The 22007-nt window shown below is 45.9% G+C and overlaps 1 protein-coding gene across 4 annotated transcripts in view; it reads left to right on the forward strand.

Moving 5' to 3' along the window:
• The window catches only part of RPTOR (regulatory associated protein of MTOR complex 1), a 207657-nt gene that overhangs the window by 121082 nt on the left and 64568 nt on the right, over positions 1 to 22007 (forward strand). For all 4 annotated transcript variants that reach the window (XM_075279295.1, XM_075279297.1, XM_075279296.1 and 1 more), the window contains exons 4-5: positions 7439 to 7597; positions 18561 to 18707. In XM_075279295.1, the coding sequence (XP_075135396.1) occupies positions 7439 to 7597; positions 18561 to 18707 (306 nt within the window). The remainder of the gene's footprint in view (positions 1 to 7438; positions 7598 to 18560; positions 18708 to 22007) is intronic.

A 22007-nucleotide genomic window follows, 5' to 3' on the forward strand; every position in this document is an offset into this window, starting at 1 on the left:
CAGCTGTCGCAGTTCAGATGGTGCTTTTTTTTAATATTCCCCTTGAGGTACCCAAAGGAGAAAAGTGACTTAAAAGGCTTGTACTTTAAGGGGACATAATGCACCTCCATATCCTGATATAGGAAGGTTCTTGGTATTTCCTTTATGTAGGACTTGTACGGAGAGAAATTAGAGGACGTCAACTCATGCAGATAACTATTAATGGGGGTCCGTGTGCTGAATTAAAGGGATTTTTCCAGCTGCCAGGTGACCTATCTATCCTTTGTCATCAGTATCTGGAGGTACAACACCTAGACCCCATCCTGGTTATGGTATTGCCTTGCAGGGAGCCCGAACCGGCATAGGGTGTTTTGTAGGGTGTCTATGTTCCTTAAGAAAAATGGTATGCAGATTAGCTCTCCTCGTTTTCATTTCCTTCTGGAGAAGGTTTGGGTAAAATCTTTTAGTTGTTCTAAAGCCCTGTAAAATATTGGGCATTGATTTAGGGTTGCTGCCTCCAATAGGTGGCGCTAGAGGGGCTGCTTTCTTCTTAGATCTAATTGGCGCAATTGCCATTTGAATTGCTCGATACCAAATTATTGTTTTGTTATTGAAAATCTCCATCCTACGATTGATATCGGTATCAAACCCAAAATTCTGGATTTCATCTATATTGGCTAATAGGATCTCTACTTCAAAAGGTAGCCCAAGAGTGATGACCTTCTGTCTAATGTGCCCTGAGAGGAGCATAGCGGGTGTTCCCTGTCATCCCTACTTAAGTATTAAGCTGCAATACCAATTTCTTTTTTAATTATATATATTATATCTGGTCCATTTTTCTTACCTTGGGCATCTTTTTTAAAGGGATCCCATCATTGGTTACCCTTTTTTTCTGACTAACACGTAGGAATAGCCTTAAGGAAGGCTATTCTTCTCCTACCTTTAGATGTCTTCTCTGTGCCGCCGTTCGGTAAAAATACCGATTTTCTTCGGTTTGCAAATGAGTTCTCTTGCAGCACTGGAGGTGTCCCCAATGCTGCGAGAGAAATCTCCAGCGCCGCCTCCATCTTCTTCTGGAACGTCCTCTCCCTGTGTCTTCTTGCGTCCTGGGTTTCAATCTTCTAGGCCTTGGGCCTTGGTAAGCTGGTGTAAGCGGCCATTTTCTTGTGACCCAGGCATGCGCAGTCGGCTTTGCCCGAGGCCTAGAAGTTTGAACCCCACGACGGAAGAAGCAGGAAGAGGCCGTTGGTGGCAAAGATAGAGGCAGCGCTGGAGAGTTCACTCGTAGGGTTGGGGACACCCCCAGTGCTGTTTGAGGGCTATGGACCGCCCCCAGTGCTGCGAGAGAACTCATTTGCATACCGAAGAAAACCCGGATTTCTACCAAACAGTAACGCGAAGAAGACATCTAAAGGTAAGAGAAGAATAGCCTTTCTTAAGGCTAATCCTACGTGTTAAGGAGAAAAAAAGGGTATCCAATAATAGGATCCCTTTAACAGACACCAAGGCCACCAAATATAACAGGGCTCTAAATCTTTTCCTGGCCGCGAATGCATATAGTATCCATGTAGAGTTGTCTAGTGTAGGGTACATCAAAGAGAAATCCATAGTCTCTTGATGTAGCGAGCTTATTAGAATGCCGCCATAGCTGCAAGCTCAGGGATTCCACGTTCTGATGTACTAAGCAGTTCCATTCTTATCAGGGGCAACGTCTTCTGATTGACCAGAAAGTTTAACCGATACAAGAACTGCCATCTCAGGTGCTTTTCGAGGCTTCTCCACTCATATAGACGGTTAAACGTCAGCAAGTTGTCCGCTACCCTCTGAAGACAGATGGAAAGCTCTGCACATTTTGAGACCTAGATTTACATTTCTTTGGCAACAGAAGCTTGTTGACCTTAACAAACATTCTCTCCATCATGTCTCCGCTGGGTTTTTCTTATTGATTTGTTTTACTTACTTTGTTCTCTGCCACTAGCTAATAAATGCAGGTTTTACTGTGATCGTGCGTTGCTTGTGCAAGCGAGTTCTGCATACGGCCCCAACGTACCCTTGAAATTGTCACGGTGAACTAGAAACTTAGCACTTTGGCGGAGGTTCTGGTGGTTTCTGCAAATAGGAGCCAGTCGCATTCGGCTCTCTAGTTATAGTGTTGAGGAAGCCACTTGTCCATGGACAGTTTTCTTCATCTTGGTACTGTAATCCATCTATTACTCTTAGGAGTTCAGTTGCCCACCCGTGAACCACCTCAAGCTCTACCCAAAACCGTATACACTATATCATGCGTGGCTGCTTCTTGAGGTTAAGACTCCAAGCGATAACACACTATACCCTATCCTTGGGTAACACCATGAAACTCGAATTCGTTTGAGTACTCGTGAACCCCCCCTGTTCTCAAGATCGATGGTCAGACTCCTCCTTTGGATAGATGAGACCTACGGGTTGAAGTGGAGAGTATCTTTTTGGCCAATCATCACCGTTTTCTCAGGCGCATTTGCTCCGAGGTTCCCTACCAACTCGATCTCTATGTCTGGAGACTTGTTGGTTTCTGAGGAGCATTCTCCAGAGCTCGAGGAACAGTCAGAGGAGTATCCAACTTGCACCTTTGAAAGACAAGTTTCCAGGTCTTTATAGAGAGAGAGAATTTCCAGCATTGAGTGGATCATCCTTCAGGTCTTATGACGTTATTTTCTCCATTATAGAGAAACATAAGGCAGAAAGTGGGCTAGATCGGAGTGCCGTGAGCTGTATCTTCTCTACGGAGTATATAGGTCAAGTAGTTGTTCTGTCACTGATTGTTTAGAGTTGTGAGTTACTGATGATGCATATATCCTTCTATGAAGACTTAGATATATACCAGGTAGGCCTACAGTCAGTGAGTCACCCTCCACCGCTTGTCCACAAAGACTAGTGAGCTAGTGTTGTTTTTGCTTATGCCCTACTTTATAGAAAAACTACCTCTCCACTCCACCAATGCCAGCCCTGTTTCCGAAACATTTTGTCCTGGGAGTACTTTTGAAGACGCCCTTTCAAAAATTTTTAATTTTTTTTTTGCACTTACCTTTGGAGCACGATCAACTGGACATAAGACTGGCACAGGCTGATCATACTTCGGAAGCAGAGGGAACTCATGAGAGTCTATAATCTTCAAATTTTACAAAACCATTTTGATAACAGTCCGACCATCTGGAAATTCTTCTTCTTCATGTCCACTGTTCACGATTTTTCAACTCTTTGGACCACCTTCCGACCTCTCTTGATGTCTTCTACCAACTGGTGCCATTGTTTGTTTGCAACGGAAGGCCTTACGTAATAACCAATCAGCTTTAATGGAAAATTAGTCCATTATATATGGCCAACTCTTTGCCAAAAATTAGCATCGGATATCACAGAGGTCAAACTCTGGAGTGGACAAGAAACTATAGAACTTATGAGTCATTTACATCACTCCTTAGGTTAGTCTTGCTTGGTTATTGCCTTAAGAACTTTAGATCGGTGGTGGTGTAAGACACACCAAGAAGATAAAAATTTGAGAATCTTTGGTTTTCTGGTTACGGGGGTTTGTCTAATTCTGGATCCTGTTGTTGGAATTTGTGTCACTTTCCATTTTCCAAGTAGCGGATTTTATCAATTTGATAAAATATTTCCTTGTAGCGATCGTTTATTGTAAAGCCGCACGATCAGCATGAAGAGGAATAACTCATTACGGTACGAGCGTCTGTAGGATGGATTAATGGCGACTCTTACGTTTCACTAATTAGTCGGATTAATTGGACAGACATAAATAATGGTTTTTTATGGTGTGGCTGCTCGTGATCAACCTTCCTTTGCACACGATAGGAGAGAGTTTATGGAAATTTCCATGAATTAATTTTTTGTTGCAAACACAGAACCATTTTTCTAGTCACGGCTGAAACATGGTGGTCGGAAAAATGGTGAGACATCTTTTCTAGAAAGACAACCTCACTTTTGGGTCGTATTTCTATTCCTGGTCAAGTGAGAACCTTAAGGGTTTTCTAGTGAAGGAGTCTATGTAATACCTGGACAATGTGGTTGGACTTTAAGGGAGTTGTTTCACCATGCGCAAAATAAAGCTGAACGGGTGGTCAAATGACCAATGTGCATCCAACTTCTAAAAAACCCAAAAATGATCGTCCATCACTGGGTGAACTGGCTGAAAGTCTTAATGAATGGCTGTCCATGTAACAGTGCCATGCCTTCAGTGCGGGCTTGAATCTAGAATAGAGTGGATTAAATCAGATGCATCGTGGATCCACTAGATGGAGCTCCCTTGGCCTTGGGAGTGTTAGCTGTGTGGTCTGGAGGTCACGGTCCCATATAGGGCTCACAATCTTCATTCCCTATCCGAATGTCTTTGGAGTGTGGGAGGAAATGAAGTATGTGGAGGTAATCCACACAAACGCGAGGAGAACATACAATCTTCTTGCAGATGTTTCCTTTTGTTGGATTCGAACCCAGGTCTCCAGCAGTGGGCCTACATTGTGAATCAGGATGCTGCTTTGATAGATCAGTCATGAGACAAGCCATCCTTATCGTTCTTGTAACCTGACTTCCCCTTCTAACAGGACTGTGGAATCGGTAGTCAAAAAGAGAGATCCTTGACTTCATGAAGAAAGCCAGGGATCGACTTCCTATACATCTGATTATACAGGGAGAATCACTGGGAAGAGACCCTAAATACTCTATAACAATTCTCGCTAGGACGACACAATCTGATCGAAACAACACAAAATGTGCTCCTTAGTATACGGAGCTTCGAACTAGCCCTGCCAAGATATGTAATTTTTTTTAGTTTCTGCAGCTCCTTGACATGTTGAATAAGATGTCCCAGTCTCCTGTGCTAGGCGAAGTGGCACGTCATTGGTTTTGTCCTGCAACGTTTTTGGACCCTCTCTGCCATGGGAAGAGATCGATGATCCTATTGTTTCCAGTTTCTGTAGCATCGTCTGAAGTAACACTCTTGGAGGGTATATCCTAAATCCCATCTGACATCGCTTAAATGAATTTGTGGCCCAGACGGTTCACACCATGAAGGTTTCCTGCTCAATTCTGAATTTCACTACCTTGTGTGTCGTTGGGTGACAGAGTGAAAGGGGTACAGGGTATGCACCCCAAAAACATTGCAACTTCTGTGGGGCACCTACCTCATTGCACAGATTTGGGGTCATCTGACTTGTTCAAAGGTTCATATACCGATGAGCACTTTGCACATTATTTTGTTCAGATTGCTCCGTGCTCCGAGAATTTATTACAGAATATTCGGGGCCTCTTGAGTGAATCTCTCTGTATAATGTCAAATTGTAGAATATTTAGTCATGTCATTTAGAAGCTGGAGAAGACAACTTCAGATTCTGCCAAAAACTGACCCCTACTCCATCTCCACTACTCTGACTCCACAGCCCTGCCTTTTAGTGCTGAAGCCCTGGTATGTGATTAGGTGGCACCCTGGACAGATGATCCATCTTAAAGGGGCTGACTTTTTGAGTGACTACAACAATTGACTAGTCCAATTGCCATTTGGTGTCAGTACCATATTGGTCCCGTTAGCTGCATTCCCATAGTGTCATGGGATCCTCCCCGAGTCTTCTGGTGACCTCACGTACACCAAGAGATTCCAACCACGAGCCTTCATCGTCTTCTCCTACGGTGGGCACTGCTTCCTCTTTGCAGTCCCCACATCTCCTTCCTCTTGGTCCTGCAAGTATAACTGTGCACTGTATCGCTGAGATCGATCGTGCATGCGCAGGACATGCTAGCGCCATGCTAGTGCAGAGCGTATATGGATGGGCAATGTAGAGAGGAAGCGTTCACTATGTAGAAACCAGAGGATCACATAACACTCCGGCAACGTTGCTAATTAGACCATTACAGTGCACAAAATTGCAAAAAATTTTGCAAAAAAAATTGTAGTATTCTTGTCACAAAGTCTGGGTCCTGGACAAGTCCTTTAATCTCTGACAAACGAGAAACCACTTGTCCCTGCATTTTGAGGAACCTGCTGACTTGCAGAATTTGGGTATAAAACAGGGGGTCCTTCTCTTTTCACGTTATTCAATGATCACTACAAAGGAGTTAGAGGTCGGTGCAGCTTTGCTGGATATTTTCCTGTCTATACCACACGTCGTTTTGTCTTCGTCGTTTTCTGCCATCTTTTGTGCTCGGCTCCGTGGATCTCGCGCAGCGTTTCCTTCTCTTCTTTTTAATTTGTAAAGAGCGGCTCCTGTAATGAGTTTGAGCCGGAGGGATAATACATTTCATCTTTGCACGTAGCTGCAAATGAGGGTTGTAAGCGCACAGTCGAGTAGCTGCAAGAGCTCTATATTATGTTAATTCAGTTACTCAATAACATTTTATCTCAGCCAATTTGCACAGATCCTCCGCTGACTGCCCCTCGCCGAGAGTCTGTGCCTTCCGCATGTGGTTCCTCAATTTAGCAAATCTTCCGAAGTAACAAAGGAAAAAGAGCAATCGTAAAACCCGTTGTTTAAGTGTGCGTTTACATACGTAGGATGGTCTCGGTGTATCGTACCATGAACACATAATAGCGGTATAATTAATTCAGTTACAAGGCCGTATAATCGTGTAACACTGCGGCGCCTATTCGTTCACTGGAAAATATCTGACAATAAACAGGAATGTGTTGGAATCGCAATGAATTAATGGGCTACTCCGGCGCCAGATTGATTCGTCATGTGTGATCTGTGGGCGTCCAAAACCCGGACCCCCGCACACCATAACTGTGTGCACCATTGCTCCTATTTATGTATCCTCACCCACCCACTGCATAGTGGTGGTTCCATCGTTGCACCTTGTATTTGAATACGTTGAGGGCTGCACATGCTTCTCGTCACTTGCATGCGGTTGGAACAGCTGATCTGTGCAGGGTCTAGGTGTCGGACAAGGACAGATCACATGCAAATGACCTATCCTATGCTTCCTCTTTGCAGTCCCCACATCTCCTTCCTCCCTGCGTTGTGTTGGTCCTGCAAGTATAACTGCGCATGTGCGATCTCTCCCTTTATCGCTGCGATCGAAGGCGTAGCTGTTCCGTTTTTGCATGTGGTTGCCACCCAACCCTACCCGCCTTTGACATCAACTTTAAAGGGGTTGGATGGTTTAAAAAAATCTCATTTTTGGAGTCACTGTGAGTTAAAGGGATTTTCCGGGACTTATTGATGACCCATCCTACAGGTCCAACACCCGCAACGGCTTGCAAAGGCTCCTTGAGCGCCGCTCCACAGACCATGTGACATTGCAATCACGTTTGATCAGTCTCACTTAGCAATGGAAAGGCCACAGCGCTGGCCCAAACATTGGCCTCATCATTGAACCCATTCCAATCTTCAATAGATTTGGGAAATTGAATTTTTGATAAACTTACCCTTGACGTTTGTATACTGGTTGGTTAATGAACGTTCTTTTCTTTCTTTCTTCGCAGGCTCGGTACAAACAGAGTCTAGATCCCACCGTAGACGAAGTGAAGAAGCTTTGCACTTCTTTGAGAAGGAACGCCAAAGAAGAGAGGGTGTTGTTCCACTACAATGGACACGGCGTACCACGCCCCACAGTCAATGGAGAGATCTGGGTTTTCAATAAGGTTGGTAATTTCTAAAAATTTCCCATCCCGTCTCAGCAATATGTAGAGACGTGTTTGCTTGTCTACAGAGAATGTGCCACCCCTTCAAAATTTGAGGAAAATTGAGGCTTGATTGAAATTTTCCCCAAGTTATGTCATAAAGAAATCAGTAGACTTTGGGTTCTGTGATGGATCTTAGCATTCCGGCCAGAAAAAATTTCTTTGTGGACAATGCTCCGGGTCTTCAAAACTGTCAGGAGATGAAAGCAAGTCCTTAGAAGTTTTTGACAGCCAAGACGTTTGCCAAATGCATATCTTGCTTTTTCATGTCATTCAAGATTCAGATCTGTCGATCAGAACAAACAGAATATAAAACAGGAGGTTTTCACATTCTTACTATGCACGCGCTACTCGATGGCGTCCTGCGAGGAGCAAGGACCCAGTGTGACAGCTATGCCTTGGGCGTCAAAACACTCAGCCCCGACACTGGTCATGGCGAAAGTGTCTGGAACAAGACGTCGCAATGAAATCTGAGAGTTTTATTACTTCTCGTATAAATTGTGTGAATGGCTCTTATTTTTACACTGTATAAAAATAAATGGGATGTTTTTGGACGGTAAAAATGAATTTATCAAGTGGGGGTCACGTCAGTCCTCCGCAGTCTCTTCTCAATGCTCCTTGATATCAAAGGAACACTTGTAAATGGTGGGTGAAGCTTCTTATGGGTGGAGTGTTTTATACGACGCGTTTCAGATCCTTTGATTACATCCTATTCAGATGTCCGACTGTTGTCTAAGTTGGTAAACCATCACGCAAACAGAGTCTGTACGTCTAGACCAGAACTGCAAACAGACACATAGGACTATGCGGATGGGATATCAGCCGTGTAACACAGATACGACTTATTTACCTGATTAAGGATCCAGTTTGGAATCGAAATGACCATACTGCTATATTCTTAAGAAGCCTTTATTAAAGGGATCCTATCATTGGATACCCCTTTGCGCCTTAAGAAAGGCGCAATCTTCTGCAAAGAATTTCCTTTAGATGTCTTCTCCGCGCCGCCGTTCGGTCGAAATCCGGGTTTTCTTCGGTATGCAAATGAGTTCTCTCACAGCACTGGGGGCGTCCCCAATGCTGCGAGAGAACTCTTCAGCGACGCCTCCATTTTCTTCTGGAACGGCCTCTCCCTGCGTCGTCTTCCGTCCTGGGTTTCAATCTTCTAGGCCTCAGGCAGAGCCAACTGTGCATGCCCGGGCCACAAGAAAATGGCCGCTTACACAGTCAGCTGGTGTAAGCAGCCATTTTCTTGTGGCTGCTTACACAGTAAGCTGGTATAAGCGGACATTTTTTTGTGGCCCGGGCATTTGCGGTTGGCTCTGCCCGAGGCCTAGAAGATTGAAACCCAGGATGGAAGAAGACGCAGGGAGAGGCCGTTCCAGAAGAAAAAGGAGGCGTCACTGGAGAGTTCTCTCGCAGCATTGGGGACGCCCCCAGTGCTGTTTGAGTGCTGGGGACCGCCCCCAGTGCTGCGAAAGAACTCATTTGCATACCGACAAAAAACGAGATTTCTACTGGACGGCGGCGCGGAAAAGACATCAAAAGGTAGGAGAAGAATAGCCGTTCTTAAGGCTATTCCTATTTGTCAACGACAAAAAATTTGATTTTAATGATAGAATCCCTTTAAAGGAATTAGACATTACGGCCTATCTCCAGTGCATTTTCTTTCTATCACTTCATCAGTTTATGGCCACGGAGATGTTTCTGCTTCTGTTGAAGACGTCTTCACACCACTAGTAATGGTTCGGCAGGGGTTCTGGATCAGACAGACCCCCTTTAAATAACTTTAAGTTAAAAACTACTTTCATCTCATGGATTTTTCGGACTCTTTCACCAAACACGTGCATGCTCAGTTCAGCCAAGGATACATGTATGCTCAATGTACAGAGGAGAATAAGCAGCTATCCAACTTCTCAAACATTCAGAGCGTATTATGGCAATTTGGTCATCAAATACTCTTTTTTTGGGGGGTTGGTGAGTCACAAAGGAGCACTGACTGTGTGTACAGTATACAGTATATCTCATCCTATAGAGATCTCTGCGTATCTACCTGGGTCAGAGTTAAAGCCGAGTTCTCCTGGATTACAGTAATCCTGTTTATCCATCAGGACTTGCCTGGGTACATCTGCACGGGTGAATTTGTTGTGTTTTTCTATAGGCTTTGTGTCCCTCATTGTACAGACTGTCCTTGCCATTGTATTGGCGTTCAGAAAACTGAACAATTCACTTCCACAGCTGCAGATCTCCGGACACTTGAGACGCAGCACAAAGCCGCCTCGTCTGATGGAGGTTTTGTGAGCACAGATGTGCATAAGGATATAGTGCACAGAGGCCTACAAGGAGGAGAGGATGGTGCAAAATGTCTAATATATCCTGCTATGTGCACAGACAATACTGGGTAACCTCATGTCCTAGGTCCATCTGGGTGATTTGGGACTCCTCTAAGATCGGCTATCTAATGAAAGCATAAGTAGGACCTTTCACCAATTCCAACTCTTTGCACCCTTCAGCATGGGCTTCTCCACCGATTCCAGCATCTTTGGCATTTTTTTCTCTAGCCCCCACCTTTCCTGAGCAACCATTGCTGTTAGGCCCCTTTCACACAGGGCAAGAGGAGGTGGATTTTGGCGCTGAATCCTCCTCAAAATCCGCCCCCTCACAATAGAGGTCTATGTAGACCGCTAGTGTCCTTTTTTCTATGAGCGGTATGTTCCCGCTCACGAAAAAAGAAGCGAGCTGCCTTTTCTTCGCGGCAGCACGCTCCGGACTAGGCCCATTCATTTGAGCCTGCTCCTGAGTAGGAAGCCGAGACAGTCGCGGCAGGTACATTTTGGTCCTATTCTTCCCGCGTCAAAATCAGGACCAAAATACGCCATCCCGTGCCCCATGTGAACGGGGCCTTAGTTTCAGCACCCAGTATGCCCCCAGGCCAAGGAGGGTTGCGCACCACTGGTCTAGTTTTTACATTATGGGCCTCTGCACCCCTTGCATGCCTCATTTGATCAGTCTACTCTATAAAGTCCTCTGAAGACTCCACATCATGAACTCTTTTGGGAAGCTAGGCCTACTGGACATTGTAGTATTCCTATGAAATATACCGCCACAGGTTGCAGCCCACTGCTCTATACGCTGAACAAAACTTGAACGTCCATGTTTCTCTACTTTGGAAATGATGACCATGAACGTGTCCGACCAATGAGCAGATCGTTCAGAAACCTTCAATTTCATACCATAGAAATGGAATTTACCAGAAAGTTGTACTATCCAAATATTTGTTTCTATACCAGGTTTGAAGATTATTCCTTCTTTGAGACCTTTTCTTATAGCAATGGTTGGCCTCCCCATCCAGTAAGGTGTTCGACCCTCCTTCAAAAAATTTCCCCGAATATAAACTGTAGAAACTTCTTGGGACCCTGTGGATCGTCTTCGTTTTCAGCTGGAGGCCAACCGAGGGAGGGGGGGGAGAGGCTCCTGCTGCAGCCAGTTGTCTTAAACTATATTCACATGACCGTGAATAATGGATGCATGATATGTTTTTTTTTAATGGACGTCACACGGAAACTTTCAATTCAAAGCAATGGGGGCGAACTGTAAAAATATCCATCATGTCCTATTTTTGTCCATTTTCATGGACTTTTTATGTTTTTGGTGATACATTGGAACATCATATGTTATGATGTAGATACGCATCTCAAGTACTTGGAGAGCCATCGTGGTCCTCGATACAGCAGCTTCTTCCATCATTGACCTCTTGGTCGCAATATGTCTACTTGGCGTCCTCGAGCTATGAAAGCCCCTCCTACTCGTAAGTGTTGTGTAAAGTAATGGGCACTCGATTAAGGGGCTTCCACTGTGGAGAATTACTAGAAGATCCACCAGATGTCCTTTGCCTCTTCCTGACAGTCAAGCAGTATAAGACTTGCAGACCTACGGGCTATGAACAGTTAAATGTTTATCATCCGTACATATGGCTGAACCGTCCTCCGTAACAAGATGGCTTCTCCCCCGTCTGTCGTAAGAGCAGCAGAAGAAAGTGTTGAGCGATTGCCGATCACGGCTGATCCATCTGCAGCATCTGGTAAGTCATTAATAATGGAGCATTCGCAGCCCAGAGTTCTGCAAGAGAGTTTTTGGCAGACCTTGTACCTGCGAGCAGGAGCCGGGCAGTGAACCGCGGCAGTGGGTTTCATTAACGAACGCTACCAACACCTGCCTTAATCTCCCCATTTAATCAGCTTTTTAATCAGGTACTAGGTTACTGGGGATAGTTAACCTTTTAAAGTCCATGCGGCATTGTATACACGACCCAACCGGGACATACATGACCTGATCTGATGATGATTCCTGCCATGAGATCCCAATGTTTGCATATTCATGATGGGACGTGGAACAGATTTCTCTTGACCTTGACCGTAGGATTTTCACTGAAGACTCGTCTCCCTATGGATGACCATCACCGTCTAGGGAAAGAACCGCCATACGCAACATCTCACCTAACATAATGCCGCAAACTGATATGGTACAAAATGCTAATAGCATATTTTGGAAATTGCAGTTTGTCAAGTACACTCCCATAGCCAGTGACCTAGAAGACGACCATCTCTCGGGGTTTGATAGATCTATATCTGCAGATATTGAATGCTTCTATATAATGCCCTTCTATTCTGGCCAGTTCTCGGGGCATAATGCATTTCTCCCGCAGATGCCAGGTTTGCCGACTTCACGGTGTACAAGGAGTCATATGGCAAAGCTAAAGTGATTTGTATGATGATGTAGAGGAGGCGGTTCTTCTTTGTATGTTAATGAGTAACCCATTGGGAATGGATAGAAACTTCCTTTAAGACATCTGTATATGAACAGAAGCTACATAAAAGGAGGAACTGCAGAAGATCCAGATGTGTATTGATGTACATCTCATATATTATCACAGAGGGATCCATAAGATTAGTGAAAGCCCCACAATGATCAGGGAAGAGCACCGTTGACAGAGCTTAGGGAGAGACTGCCGAGGCTGCCATCCACGGGATACATACACTGCCTAGACCCTGAGGAGAGACATCTATAAGGGCACCTATACCATGATAAGCTAGTGGCAGAACAAATGTGCATTGCAAACTTAGTGGACATAAAAAATAAGTGCCATGTGACCTGTCTTAGCTTAAAGGGATCCTATCATTGGATACCCTTTTTTTCTGACTAACACGTAGGAATAGCCTTTAGAAAGGCTGCTTTTCTCCTACCTCTATATGTCTTCTCTGAACCGTCATTCTGTAGAAATCCCAGTTTTCTTCGGTATGCAAATGAGTTCTCTCGCAGCACTGGGGGCGGTTCTCAGGTCTCAAACAGCATTGGGGGTGTCCCCAATGCTGCGAGAGAAATCTCCAGCGCCGCCTCCATCTTCTTCTGGAACGGCCTCTCCCTGCCTCTTCTTCCGTCCTGGCTTCCGTCCTGCTGCAGCCAATTGTCTTATACTGTATTCACATGACCGCGCAAAGCCAACTGCAGATGCCTGGGGCCACAAGAAAATGGTCGCTTACACAGTAAGCTGGTGTAAGCGGCCATTTTCTTGTGGCCCGGGTATGCGCAGTTGGCCTAGAAGATTGAAACCCAGGACGGAAGAAGACAAAAGGAGAGGCCGTTCCGGAAGAAGATGGAGGCATCGCTGGAGAGTTCTCTCGCAGCATTGGGCACACCCCCAGTGCTGCGAGAGAACTCATTTGCATACCGAAGAAAACCGGGTGTGGAGAAGACATCTAAAGGTAGGAGAAGAATAGCCTTTCTTAAGGCTATTCCTACGTGTTGTCGAGAAAATAAGGGTATCCAATGATAGGATCCCTTTAATAGTTGACCGTAAAGAAGTTTCTTGCAAGGAAGCTAGTCCAGAAGATAAGCCTAAGGCTATATTCACATCCACATAAGGGACTTCTTCAGGAGCCTCCGTTGCGTTTGGCAGAACAGTAGTGCTGTTTATACTGCTATTTCCCCCCCATCTAAAAGATGGACACTTCAGTTGAACATTGTATATAGTCAGTGGGGTGCTACAAGTGCACCCTACTGATCAGCTATGTTTACTGTCACCAAGTTATCTTTGGTCGAGCCCACAGGTCATGGGTCAACTATGGAGGCCATTTGCTCCTCAGGCTTCCACACCCCTGTCCTAATAGCGTGGATCAGGTGGCTCCAATAGATATTACAATTGTCCTTAGCCAAGCGCTCGCTGTACTCCCCTTCACCATACTCGTCCATTATGTAGTCGTATCCCATCAACATAAGTTTACTTACTACTTTGTGGACAACTGCTGAAGGTAAGCGATTGTCATCTCATGGGGATCGGCCATATTTACTCTACAGTAAAGGGTGGGCCTATCCATATGCCCGTGCTGTGCCGGGTACGTCCGTATCTCCAGTAACTATTCATAAGAAGCTTTTTTTTTTTTTTTTTGCTTTCCAAGCGGCTCCTCGGATAATTTTGTTTTATTTAATGTAAATTGTTTTTCACTTCAGGGAGCTCTACAGTTGCCAAGTCGTCTCCTCCTCCTCCTTCCCTCACTTCCTTAATATAATACAAGAAGCAATTTGTCTGCGAGTGTGTTCCAGTGTTTGCATTTCTTGTGACTGTAAATCCCACTTTATCCAGCTCTCTCCTGCTCCTCCATCCTCGTTCCTGCTTCGCAGCCACTCTCTCTCTTTCCTCCGATGTGATTTCCCGAGTGACACGAAGGCTGCGCCGTACAACGTCTTCAACTCTTTGAAAGTCACAGTAAATGCTGCTGCAGGGTCTCTTAAGAGACCGGTTATTGCAGACTAATCCTCACCCTGCCTGCAAGAGGCACCAGGAGAGGTAATCAGATTATGTTCTTGTTTATTACACAACCTGCTTGACATTAACCCTTCCCGGTTGACAGAGCCTTCAAGACCTTCTTGACATATCCCTACATGAAAAAATCGTCTGATGTCCAAGACCTCCGTTGTCGAATGTCCAAGTCCAAGTTGGATATTATGAGATGTCTTCATCTTGCAAAGTACGTGTCTTTCGTTGCAATATTTCCTAGTCTATGTCTAAGGCTAAGATCTTTTGTTGCAAGATGTCCCAGTCTAACACCTTGAGAAGTCGAAGTCTTCCTCCCACAATGTCCAGCTCTCCCTCCGCAAGAAGTCCATGTTTTACGTTGCAAGATTTCCTAGTCCAACACCACAAGTGTTTGTATTCGAGATGTTCTAGTCTGACACCACAAGAAGTCCAAGTCTAACACCATGAGAAGTCGAAGTCTTCCTCCCACAATGTTTAGCTCTCCCTCCGCAAGATGTCCATGTTTCCTAGTCCAACGCCACAAGTGTTTGTATCCGAGATGTTCTAGTCTGACACCACAAGATGTCCTTCTCTTCTGTCTTAAAATTTCCAAGTCTTAACACCACAAGATGTCTAAATCTCCATCTGTGAGGTGTCCAGCTTTTGCACCATGAAATGTCCTAAGCCCAACACCGTGGGATGTCCAAGTCGTCTTCCATTATCAGTCTATTCTAGGTTTATCTCCAGAAGCCTTAAAACTACTTCAGTTCTTAAAAACTTACTTTTGGATTACTTTTCAGTTAAACAGCCTTAGGTCCCAAAACACAAGATCCTATAATAGGGCGTCCATTGGCTTTCTCCATACTTTGCCTCTGGGTGTCTTTGTTCTTCTTCGTACACCGGAGTACGGAGAAAGGAACAAAAGAGAGATGTTCAAGTCTTCTCCCATTCTCAGTGTTATGAGTTAGCAGTCTTATCTTGCCTTAACCCCAGAATTCCTGGTTTCCAAAAAAGTAATTTTGGGTTACTTGTCCATCAGGTGACCTTGGGTCCCAAAGCACATGATCCTGATTTTTGACTTAAAGTCTACCTAACCGTTCAGGAAAAGCAGCCGTATGTTTGTACACGATGGGCTAACACTATTTCTGGCTGGTATATGATTTTCATTCTGTAAATTTTTTGCAGCAGGTCAACATTTTTGGAAAGATGTGGAAGCAACATGGAGGATATTACAGGGAAGAAGTGAGCAGTATCGATGCCAATAAAATAAACCTAATATTACAACAGCACAATGTCTGTGCCATTGTCCTCAATCCCCTCACCAAAGACTCCTGAACCCTGACCTTCTAACGTTGTATTGTGCCGTTTCTCCTTAGTTTGCATCCCAGGGCGGTTACCAGCAATCTGGAAAAATATCAAATTTTACCAGGAAAACCAGTTGCCAACTGGACGATTTCCCTGCAGTGGCCACTACAGGATAAAAGTAGTATTGCATGAGGTCCGTTCACATGCATAGCTATCCCTGTAAAGAAGAATGGCTTGAGTCCTGAAAAACGGTCATCAAAGGTCCCGAGGGACTCCATTTACCCCCTTAATGCCTCCTCAGATTGCAATCTTGAGAATTTGGCTGCCGGGGTCGCTCTGATGTGTCACCAGTATCACAGATCGCAGTGACTTATCATCACATCAGCATGGAGATGAAACCTGCGTCTGCAGTCAGTGGTTGCTCTATGTCATATATTATGATGGTGACACGGGTTACGGTATATTTCGCACCGGATGATTGCTATCTGGACTCATTTAGGCTATGACGTATTCGGCACAGCTGGCTCATGGTCTTGCACCACTGTGGGGGTCAGCACAATGCGTAGCATAGACTGGAAACCTCTCTATGTATTCTGTGCAGTTCCTTCCATTGATCTTGGTGTGTACCATATACTGTGCGGGGGCGGCTGCCCATACTAGAGCCCGCACGGAGTCACTTTGTCTTATGCAAGCCACGACGAATTGTCAAACTGCAAAGTACGTCAAATTCTTGAGTGATATCAGGTCACTGTGTTTCCGTCTACCAGTGATGAGATAATCTGAATATATTCCAATATTCTGACTTTTATTTGCCTTCCTGGTCAGCGGCCGCTCTGTGAGGGTGAGTTATGTAACCTCATAGTATAATGTGCTGACTACACGTTGACTCACTCCGTATTGAGCGACTTACCATAACATATTACATAACCTCCTTAGATCGTCTTCTCCAGCCTTTACCTGTCATTGATGGTATTGAGCGTCGTTTATCATGGTCGGGGAAGAACTTTCTGCAGATCTTCAGCTACTCTGATGTAATGACTGGGATCATAGGTTATGTCATCTCTCCACGGAGACATGTACGCAGGGTTCATGGGTCGTCTGTATGGTCATGAGAGGTTCTTGAAGGCTGCTTAGAAGGTGCAGGACATAGTTTGGGTTCCCTGTTTGCATCTTATGTAGTTTAAAGGGATTCTACCATTAAGGGATTCTACCTTTAGAAAGGCTATTCGTCTCCTACCTTTAGATGGGATCTCCGCCGCACCGTTCCTTCGTAATACCGTTTTTTGCTGGTATGTAAATTAGTTCTCTGGCAGCGATGGGGGCGGGCCCCAGTGCTGAACATGCGATGAGGGCGTCCCCACCGCTGCCCGAGAACAGGATCCTGCACCGCTTCTATCTTCTGCTGGATCCTCCCCTTCTTTCTTCGGCGGCTTCACCTGTCGGCTCTGACACTAGTAGAGCCGAATGCACATGCGCGGCCCGCCCCCATCGCTGCCAGAGAACTAATTTACATACCGGTAAAAACCGGTATTACGAAGGAACGGCGCGGCGGAGATCCCATCTACAGGTAGGAGACGAATAGCCTTTCTAAAGGCTATTCCGACGTGTTAGCCACAGAGAAAAAGATTTTTAATGGTAGAATCCCTTTAAATGCTCCTTTCTGAAGCTTTGTCTAAATAGCAAAAGGACCCACTAGTGGCATGAAGTCTTTGGTCACACAAAGGCAACTTTGGGATCAGCTGTTTGATGCAACAGCCGCGCCTGCGCCTCCTTGGGGGCCATCCCTGCTTCGCAGACCATGTGATGTAACATTCATTGGTCACAAGGCCTGATCATAGCTTCAAGTGAATGGGGCTGAGCTGCAATACCAAGCACAAACACAATATGTGTTTGTCTAATGCTTGGTTCACATCTGTGCTGATATTCCGTCCGGGGGAGCCCCCCTCGAATGGAATACCAAACGCAACTGCAAGGTATGAGATGTGCATAATGTTCAGTCCTTTGCACAGAGCAACAGTTTGCAGACTTGTGTGTAGAGTCTGTGAGGTGCATGAATTTTTTTTTGCAGACAAAGGATTGAACGTTCTGCCCATATCACAGCTTACAATGTAGAAGTCTTCTCCGTACTTGCATCTATTTCTGGCTGCTTGCGTGGTTACAGATGGGATATTATTCACAGACCGTGACTGTGCTCACAGATTGTTTATTTCCTGTGTGTTATCTGCTTGGTTGCACGTATACGCCCTTTATCTACAGTTCAGTATTTCTGCATCTCCTATATTATTTTATACTTGGGCTTTTCTCAGCTATTTGTTTGCTGTTGTACAGTTACTTCTGGCAGAATGGATTGGATCAGGAGCAGACTACTCCTTATTGTACATGCTCACAGCCTCGGAGACAAATGTAAAATGTGCTGCAGCCATAATGTGATCATTAGCAGCAGAAAAAAAACTATAGGACATCATGTACGAGGCTTATACAGTATGTGCCTGTATTAAATTGTAGAAGAAAGTGAACCCCTGACTTGGAGCACACTTTATCTCAAACTATTTTAAAGCAGTTGTCCAGGATGAGAACAACTTGTCTGTTTACTTTCTAAACAGCGCCACATCCATCCACAGGTTGTGTGTGGTATTACAACTTGGTCCCTTTTGCTTTAATAGAACTTCAACTGTGGCATTGGGGAAACACAACCATGTCTTCTAATCTTGAGCAACCCCTTTAAGTTTGTGACAGGTATACACAAGACGCATGATCGTATGTCATCAAAACTGTCACGTTGTGTGTTTTTGTAGTTTTCTTAACCCAGACTCTCTTTCTTGTTTCCAGAATTACACACAGTACATCCCGCTCTCCATCTACGACCTGCAGACCTGGATGGGGAGCCCCTCCATATTTGTGTACGACTGCTCCAATGCTGGACTCATCGTCAAGTCCTTCAAGCAGTTTGCCCTGCAGAGGGAGCAGGAGCTGGAGGTAAGGATGAAGAGGGTCACAGTTGGACATGTGAAAGTTTGTGTGTTTGGATGTTTGTTCCGCTTTCACGCCGCAATGGCCGAACGGATTTCAATAAAATTTTGCACGTACCTAGAATGGCACCCGGAAAAGAACATAGGTGCCTCACAATCCCTGTATATTGCCAGTTTGGCCGTTTGCAAGCACCAAGTTCACGGTCCGTGTAGGCTGAAGGACCTCTGATGACGTCACCACGTCAGGCGCAGGGCTCCAATTGGAGAAGGCCACTGCGGGGGCGGAGCTATAGAGCCACAGTCCGGGCGCACACTGACATGAACAAAATGGTGTCGTGCATGCTGGCAGCCGAGAGCCACACATGCCGGCATCACTGGAGCGCGGCGTGGACTGGTGAGTCCGCCGGGGGTCAGAAGGGGTAGACGGATCTCTGTCAAGCTCCCGCAAACCGCCGTATACCTGTGCCGCGTGCCGTGCTTGGCCGCAGCCGCTGCGCTGCATAGTCTCCCAACCCTATGCACCCCTGTAACCTCGGCACACAGGAGCCCAGGGTGGGGTGAGCCTGGGGTGGCAGGTTTGGGTGCGGGGGTTGGTTTCAGAGGGCAAAAATGGGGCCCATGGGGGGGGGGAAGGGGGCCCGGGGTGGTGGGGGGGAGGGGGAGGTGGCCAGAGGTCACAGGTTGGGGAGGGAGTGAGGGAATGGAGGAGCGGGTAGGGAAAAAAGTGGGGGGCCATGGGCGAGAGGAGAGGGAGTGGGCCGGCAGGGCGCAAGGTGGGGGTCCATGGGCGCACTGGTGTTGGAGGGGCCTGCTGCACCCACAAGGCAGAGGTGGGGGGCCGGGGCGGCACTGCAGGTGGGGCACGCAAGGGGTGAGGTAGCCACGGACGAAGTCGTGGGTATAGCTAATATATACACATACATACCCCTCCCCGCCCACCTCCTGCTTATACATTACGACTTGTCATATTACGCAGCTGGCGTCTCTAGCTGCTTCTAATAGCCGCGCGTTTTCTAAAGACCTCTCGGGCTTCCATTGAGATTTTCCCTAGCAGATGTTGTACACAGGCAATTTAACTCTATATTGCTTTGTAAATCTGATCAGGAAACCACAAATCTTCAGCCGCGCCCCCGGCGGGAATACTACCGGTTACATGTTTATCTAGGAGGCCGTCAAGCATATGAGTATAATAAAGGGAGCCAAAATGTCAGCCAGACTTTATTATATTTAGTAAGTAATCTATAGTTCGGGCAGAAATATACTTAGAATGTAAATGTGCGAGTTGCCTATAGTTGTCTCAGATATTCCTGAATTTCTGCTAGCTCTCAGGCGGCAACACAATGGGGTCGTAGACAGCAAATATTGTTATGGTGGTCTCATTGGACTGACGTTGACACACATCTCTTAAAGGGTAAAACCGTGATTGTCCTGTCTGTGCATGTATGACCACCGCACCATTGGCTTCTATGGGGCGGAAGGAGATAGCGGAGTGCAACTAAGGTCCCGGAAACCCCTTTTAGACTCCATGTGCACCACGGTGTGCTTTATTAGTCAGCACACTGACCACCTTATGTTCTAATGGCACCATACACACACCCATGTACTACCACTAGTCCACAGGCTCACTGCTGGAAATAAGAGGTTCCGGTATAGGCACGGGCTGCATGTGGATATCATCCATGTGCCATCCATGCCGTTTCACTACAGACCCAGGACATGCACAGTTATCGAAGGACGTGTCCAAGATTGCAAAAAACGTGACTACTTTCTTTAAAGGGATGCTATCATTAAAATCACATTTTTACTCGATCACACGTAGGAATAGCCGTAAGAAAGGCTATTCGTCTCCTACCTTTAGATGTATTCTCCGCGCCACTGTTCGGTAGAAATCCCGGTTTTCGTTTGTATGCAGATGAGTTCTCTCGCAGCACTAGGGGTGGTCCCCAGTGCTCAAACAGCACTGGGGGCGTGCCTAATGCTGCGAGAGAACTTTCCAGTGCCACCTCCATCTTCTTCAGGAACGACCTCTCTGCGCGTCATCTTCCAGAGCTGGGTTCAAACTTCTACGCCTTGGACCTCAGGCAGTGCCCACTGCGCATGCCCACAGGCCACAAGAAAATGGCCGCTTACACAACTTACTGTGAAAGCGGTCATTTTTCTTGTGGCCCGGGCATGCGCAGTCTGCTGTGCCCAAGGCCTAGAAGATTGAAACCCAGATTCCAGAAGAAGATGGAGGCAGCGCTGGAGAGTTCTCTCGCAGTATTGGTGCTGTTTGAGCGCTGGGGACCGCCCCCTACCGAATGGCGGCGCGGAGAAGACATCTGAAGGTAGGAGAATAGCCTTTCTTAAGGCTATTCCTATGTGTGATTGAGAAAAAAAATGTGATTTTAATGATAGAATCCCTTTAAGTCGTATGAGTCTTGACTGGTATTGCAGCTCAGCTCTATTGAAGTGAATGTGGCTAAGCTGCAATACCTCTTACAATCTGCACACAAGTGTGGTGCTGTTTTTGGAACAAAGCAGTCATTTTTTTCTAATCCTGGGCAGGGTCTTTACGCTTCCATCTCAGAGCAGAGTACCCCCCAGGTTCTTCCGCCCTTCCAATCCATCTTTTGCATGTTTGCCTTCGACTTACCCTCCTATTGCATCACCGTGGAATCTTCCCATAAATATGCATGGAGTTGCGAGCGTTTTGCCGGGCGCTTTCTAATTATGAGCTCTGAGACTTTGGAGGACAGCTCATTTATTTCTCAGCTGCTAAGAGCAGCATTTCCAAAGACCTAAATTACATTCAACGCTATGCTCGGCTATAATTGGCACCCAAAGCATCCAAATGATTGTAATCTCGCTCACTTTCCAAACAAACATCTAATTTCAGAAGAGGATATTAATAAGGTCGGGGGAAAAATGAGGCAGCCAATGAATTCCTGGTGCAGATGCTTGAGGAACCCAAGCGAAGAGTCAGAGTATGGCAGCGAGAACCATTTTGGTCTACGTAGCCTGGTGGCCCTATCCTTGTAGGACCCAATCGATCATGAATGATGCACAACCATAAGGCTATGGGAGTAGCATGCAGAGGTCGGAGACCGTTACCCTTGTAAGTTTTGCCGTAAAGTCCTTTCCCGTTGCGTGCTTGGGATCCTTTCTCTTGGCTGTTTTGCCATATAGTGCTGGGTGCTTTTTAGCATTTGATGATTTACTGCGTGCCTGTGAGCGCTCTACACATAATAAGATGATGGATGACTATACAGAGCAACATTCATTAGGATAGATTTATGCATCGGAAGAGAAAACAACAGTGGATGGC

This window comes from Leptodactylus fuscus, chromosome 6 (genome assembly GCF_031893055.1).
Source record: "Leptodactylus fuscus isolate aLepFus1 chromosome 6, aLepFus1.hap2, whole genome shotgun sequence".
NCBI lineage: Eukaryota > Metazoa > Chordata > Amphibia > Anura > Leptodactylidae > Leptodactylus > Leptodactylus fuscus.